At 46.0% G+C, this 6443-nt stretch overlaps 1 protein-coding gene across 1 annotated transcript in view; it reads right to left on the bottom strand.

Moving 5' to 3' along the window:
- Positions 1–5760, bottom strand: part of LOC310797348 (uncharacterized protein) — a gene marked incomplete at both ends in the record, with an annotated part of 13351 nt that extends 7591 nt beyond the window's left edge. Inside the window, 3 exons of the mRNA XM_083659719.1 lie at positions 818–919; positions 3086–3173; positions 5602–5760. Of these exons, the coding sequence (XP_083515845.1) occupies positions 818–919; positions 3086–3173; positions 5602–5760 (349 nt within the window). The remainder of the gene's footprint in view (positions 1–817; positions 920–3085; positions 3174–5601) is intronic.
- Positions 5761–6443: the final 683 nt, after the last annotated feature.

Genomic DNA, 6443 nt, shown 5'->3' with positions numbered 1-6443 from the left:
AGGCTTCTCACAATATAAGCAGATGTGATCACTAACTAGGGACTACAGATGCAAATTACCTTTTAGCTATTTCTGGTGCAATATATTTATTGTGTACTGTCCCTGCTCAAATAAACAATAAAGATAAAGAACTAGTGCCTCTTGATTATTTCATTCATTACCTGAAAGGCATGTTTAATTTTCAGGGAACATTTAAAAATGTAATTCCTTGAGTCCTCATACAGATGAGCTTCTCTTCAGTCCACCACCAACATAATCATCAAATATGTCACTTTCCATCACTTTTATTTATATATTTGTTTGTTTATTTATTTTATTATTTTCAACACATGCCATCAAAAGCGGATCTACTGAAGGAATCAGCACTGCTACTTCTGTGACAGTTGACATCAGCTTCTCAGTCACTCGACTCTGACGAAGCGGCAAACAGATGTCTTACTCTGTGTCTCCTTTAGGTGTACCTTTAGCTATGTGAATAAGATGTCTTACTCTATGTCTCCTTTAGGTGTACCTTTAGCTATGTGTCTCCTTTAGGTGTACCTTTAGCTATGTCTTACTCTGTGTCTCCTTTAGGTGTACCTTTAGCTATGTCTTACTCTGTGTCTCCTTTACAGTAGGTGTACCTTTAGCTATGTGTCTTACTCTGTGTCTCCTTTAGGTGTACCTTTAGCTATGTCTTACTCTATGTCTCCTTTAGGTGTACCTTTAGCTATGTCTTACTCTGTGTCTCCTTTAGGTGTACCTTTAGCTATGTCTTACTCTGTGTCTCCTTTAGGTGTACCTTTAGCGTCTTACTCTGTGTCTCCTTTAGGTGTACCTTTAGCTATGTGTAAGGCCCATGTCATGATCTGCTCCATGTCCATCTCCTCACTCTGCTCACTGGACAGGTACTCGTACAGAGAGCCCCCACTCGCATACTCTGCAGGAGGTAACACACACACGCACGCACGCACGCACGCGCACACACACACACACACACACACACACACACACACACACACACACACACACACACACACACACACACACACACACACACACACACAGAAGCCATGTTCAGATGAAGTGAACAATGTAAAGGAGAAGACCTATACAGTATGTACATATATCCATAGGCAGGTACACACAGTCACACAATGAATGAAGCCATGTTCATGACAGCAGAAGAGCAGGAACACACAAAGACGCACTACTTTTAACATGTCACACTGCAAACATATACACTTCTGTGTATCTAGTATTCAGTCTGTGGAAAACTTGGGAAACTGTGAGGCAGGGATGAAAATTCTTTCTTAAAAGTGGAAAAATCAGATACTGTAGTAAATGGCAACTATCATATTTAAAGATAATTTCAAGGTTTATTTTTTAAAGTAGATTGACATTGGAAACATTGACATTGGAAACAACTTTGAGACTAGAGAGCATCTTGCGATGGGACCACACCAGCCACGATGCCCCCAACTTAAAACGAATGTGGGCCAGGGGGGTGTAGGTGTACCTGTGAAGGTATGGGGGCCCGCCCCCTTGGTCAGATCACACCCACTTTCGAACCCGGAGCCTTCCTTTTGAAGTCCACTTGTAAAGATTTGTGACTGCATCTTGCACAGCTTTGACACTATTCTGTTTGCAACATCTGCCCATTAGACAGACAGACATTATGAAGACCAGCTGGCAAAGTACTCTGTGATCGTTCCCGCTACAATAGGCGTCACCAGGATCACATCTTTCCATGACGACACACACACACACACACACACACACACACACACACACACACACACACACACACACACACACACACACACACACACACACACACACACACACACACACACACACACACACACACACACAGCCCACCCACATGCTGTAATTATCCCACTACTTTATAACTTTTTACCCCACCTGTTTGAAGAAACATTCTTTGTGTGGCAGGCAGTCACAACCTACACTCATTGATCACAATGATTTTAGATAAATCAGTCACAGAATCTATACACATGGCTCTATGCACACACCAGAGAGTCTGGAGACCAGGGAGATGCCAGCTCAAGACAGCAGAAAACTGTGCTGTCTTTAAGCAAACGTCTGTCATACCCTGACTTTCTGGGGTCTCCCCCCTCCCCCACCCAGATTATCCAATATTTATATTTTATTTTATTTATTATTATTTACTTTGCCCCTTCCCTTGCAATGTTAGACCATTTAAAAACAGACAAATAAATTAATCTCCTTTATGATTATGACTGAACATGAGATTCTTTATTTTTACTGTGTAGCTCAGTGAGTAGAGCATGGCACCACTGCCAGGGTGAATGCTGCATGCCATGTAGCACTGGAGGCGGCCATTTTTAAAAATGACACACTTGTGTGTGTTACTCTAATCAGAATCAGAATCAGAATCAGAAAGACTTTAATGTTGGATGGGGTTAGACTAGGCTCCAGTGAGAGTAGTTGGTGGACCCGACTGGTGAATTGGTGTGAGTCACAGTTGCTGCCGAGCTTTATCTCAACCATATGAGCACATCCAGGAGAACAACGAACATCAAGTTACCAATGTCTTGCCAAGAAGGACCTCCACTCACAGTATACACTATTACGAACACAACACACATGATCCGCGGTAAAACAGCTCTGTGCCCGCTGTAGCGTTGTTTCTCCAGCTAGGGGGCAGCGCTACCCTGGGCGTCGCACACCGCTCGAATGTGCCACCGTGCGCCGCGTTCAAACTAAGTTCAAATTGTTTCAACTTTGACCTACTTACTTCTGACATTATGTCTGCTCTACCTCCCGGTGAGAGAAGAGTAGATCGCTTATCATGTGAAGGCAACCCTAACCCTTGACCTTACCTTAACCTAATGCTAATTTGAGCCAGACCCTATACTAAACCTAAGTAGGCTACACACACATGCACGCACGCACGCACGCACGCACGCACGCACGCACGCACGCACACACACACACACACACACACACACACACACACACACACACACACACACACACACACACACACACACACACACACACACACACACACACACACACACACACACACACACACACACACACAGAGGGGTCTGACCTGTGACAATGCCATAGTTGGGGGATTCCAGAACGGCTCCATAAAACTGAATGACGTTCTTGTGACTCAGCACACTGAGAATCTCAGCCTGGACAGAGAGAGAGGGAGAGATACAGAGAGACAGAGGGAGAGAGAGAGAGACAGAGAGAGTGAGAGAGAGAGGGGGAGAGAGAGAGACAGACAGACAGAGAGAGACAGAGGGAGAGAGAGAGAGACAGACAGACAGAGAGAGACAGAGGGAGAGAGAGAGAGAGACAGACAGACAGAGAGAGACAGAGGGAGAGAGAGAGAGACAGACAGACAGACAGACAGACAGACAGACAGACAGACAGAGAGACAGAGAGAGTGAGAGAGAGAGAGAGGGAGAGACACAAAGTGAACAACTTCATTAACAGACACATGCATTGCATTCCCGTTACCCATGTGCGACTTTGATAACCAATCAAATAAATCATTTTACACAATCATTCATAATTGTCATTCATCCCTGATGTAAACCTATAAAGCTCACAGCTTTTAATTTGTCCTCCAACTTGAATGTAGAATGTCATCCGGACACACTAATGGCCTAGAGACGGAGTCTACAGGGCAACTGAGCGGCAGCCTATAATACAGTACAGTCTCAAGCTCTCTTTCACACCCCAGGTTGAGTCTACAGACCAAGACCTTCCTCACCACTGTGACAAACATGCAATTAATCTCAACTGACATAGAGGTCATACCCTCTGCATGTGTGGAATATGTAACTGTTGCTAAGCAACATAATAGCTAACCATCAGATCGCAATGTAGCGCCACAAAGTTGTCTAAATAAATAGGTTTCTTCCAAAGAACAATCCACCTTTCCTATCTATTTCGATCATGGCATGCATGTGTGGAGTATTGGTGTGTACACTATACCAATTTTCTGCATGCATTTGCACATGCACTTTTGCATGTAAATGGTAAATATATATATATGTAAATATATAGCGCTTTTCTAGTCTACCGACCACTCAAAGCGCTTTAACACATGCTTACTTTCTCGCATTCACACACACATTCACACACGATGGCGGCAAGCTACCACACAGGTGCTGGCACAGACATCGAGGGCCAATTGGGGTTCAGTATGATGCCCGAGGACACTTTGGCATGCGGACTTGAGGCGCCGGGGATCGAACCACCAACCTTCCGCTCTACCTCCTGACACACAGCTGCCCATCACATCAGAATTGTATGTCCATGTGCATGTGTGCACATAGATCAAAGAAACATAACGAAACATAATTTAAATAGTATGTTAATGTCAGATCCTTTATAAAAATCAAAACAGACCTTTATTTATATGTCCGTCTTAGAAGGATCCAATATGGCCGCTACAAATGTCCAATATACAGTAGCTGCTCTTCTCCCATGATCCATGCATTTGTTTTTGTAAGATGACCTTTCTGGGCATTTTGGCCTTTATTCCACAGGACAGTTAGGCAGAGAGGAAAGGTGGGGAGTGAGAAAGGGAACGACATGCAGGAAACATCCACAGGTCGGATTCGAACCCGGGTCGACCACGTGAAGGACTGAGCCTTTGTGGGTAGGTGCTCTACCAGGTGAGCTCTACCAGGTGATCCACGCATTTGCATTGCCACAAAAAGTAACCACATGTCTGTAATGTAAGCGATTGTGCTTGTGTGTAGAGAAGAGAGTGAGACAAATGATCACTGTTCACTCTCGGTATATGTTGATTGACTCATTGACTGTCGTATTAGCTACGGTTGTGTGTGTGAGATGGTGCATTTCTAGCATAATCGTTAAAATGTCAAAACCATGTTGAGCATCTGTACCATTTCAATCTGACATCCATTCTAATTGACCTCAGGAAACCAAAGCCTTTGAAATGTGTGTGCGGTGCGGGTGTGTACGTGTGTGTGTGTGTGTGTGTGTGTGTGCGGTGCGGGTGTGTACGGCTGCATTGTTCAAATCTGTTGTTGCCACAACAACAGAGTCAGCAGCGGGTCAGCCTTAACTCCACGACCGCTTCCTGACACCGGGTCGCGAGCCCATACCACTCCAGAATTAATAATAACACAGCAGGAAATGATGTTTGGATTAGGGACACGGGGCGATACCAGAACCACCCGGGGCCTCCTGCAGTGTGGAGCCACTCAACATGACCACACACACCTCAGCCCAATGCACAATGGGAGGAACAGGGGGAGCGCTGGGCATATACAACCGCTCCATCCACACAGAGGGGAGGAGGGGGAAGAGGAGAGGTATGCTTAAGATAAACACATGGTCGACTGCAGACAACAGGAGGGGGGACGGCGGCGGGGGGTCTGGGTCTATTGACTCTGAAGTGGATCTGGGGGAACCAGTACCAATCGGGATACATGTTTCGGTTCAGATCAGTAACTTGCTACAATATGAAGCTCCATAAGTGACAAGAGCTTGTTTTGGATCTGTTTGAGTGCAGGGCACAGGCCCCATGTTCTTCTCTATGTATGTGTGTCTGTCTCTCTCTCTCTCTCTCAGCCGTACCTCTTTCTCGATCTTCAGAAGTTTCTTCACCGCCACCTCCTTGTCCTGGGATCTCCACAGGGCTCTGTAGACGCTCCCGAAGCTGCCTCCTCCACAGTTCTCATAGAAGAGCAGGTCCTCATGCTTTATCTGCACAAACGATGAGCCCAGGGACGACATGGCATACTGACACCACACGCACACAGACACACACACACATACACACACACACACACACACACACACACACACTCACACGGACCGAAAGCTGTCCCCCAAAAATACGACACGAGCGCGCACGAGCGGTCCCACCGAAGGGTGAGAAATAAGAAAGGGAAAGAGTAAGTTCCTCAGCAGGCTTGGAGTGGATGTTGTGAGTCAGCAGAAGGTATTGTCAGAGAGAAGAAACTAGAAAGTGCTGGGGAGAGAGAGAGGTTAGAAAGTGCTGGGGGGAGAGAGAGAGAGAGAGGGTAGAAAGTGCTGGGGGGAGAGAGAGAGTGTGTGAGAGAGAGAGAGAGAGAGAGAGAGAGAGAGAGGGAGGTTTGCTCCCTGTGAGTCAGTAAAAGTCAGTTGAAGCTGTCACTACGGGACAAGGCATTACACTGCCCGATGGTGGTGATCAGTTGTAACTGCAGCACAGAGCACACAGACCCAGACACACACACACACACACACACACACACACACACACACACACACAGTGTAAAGACGAAGCGGATAAAGGAGTGAGCTGTAAGTTACGACCTGTGTGTGTGCGGTCTGTCTCTAGCAGACGCACTGTTCAAATATGGTCAATGGCATCCAGGGCATTCCTTCTTCCTGGGCCAGGATAACCGCTGCTATATATAAAGCACTCTATATAC

This window comes from Poromitra crassiceps, assembly GCF_964638095.1.
Source record: "Poromitra crassiceps genome assembly, chromosome: 23".
Classification (NCBI taxonomy): Eukaryota; Metazoa; Chordata; class Actinopteri; order Beryciformes; family Melamphaidae; genus Poromitra; species Poromitra crassiceps.
This window is presented reverse-complemented; position numbering and strand designations above follow the sequence as displayed.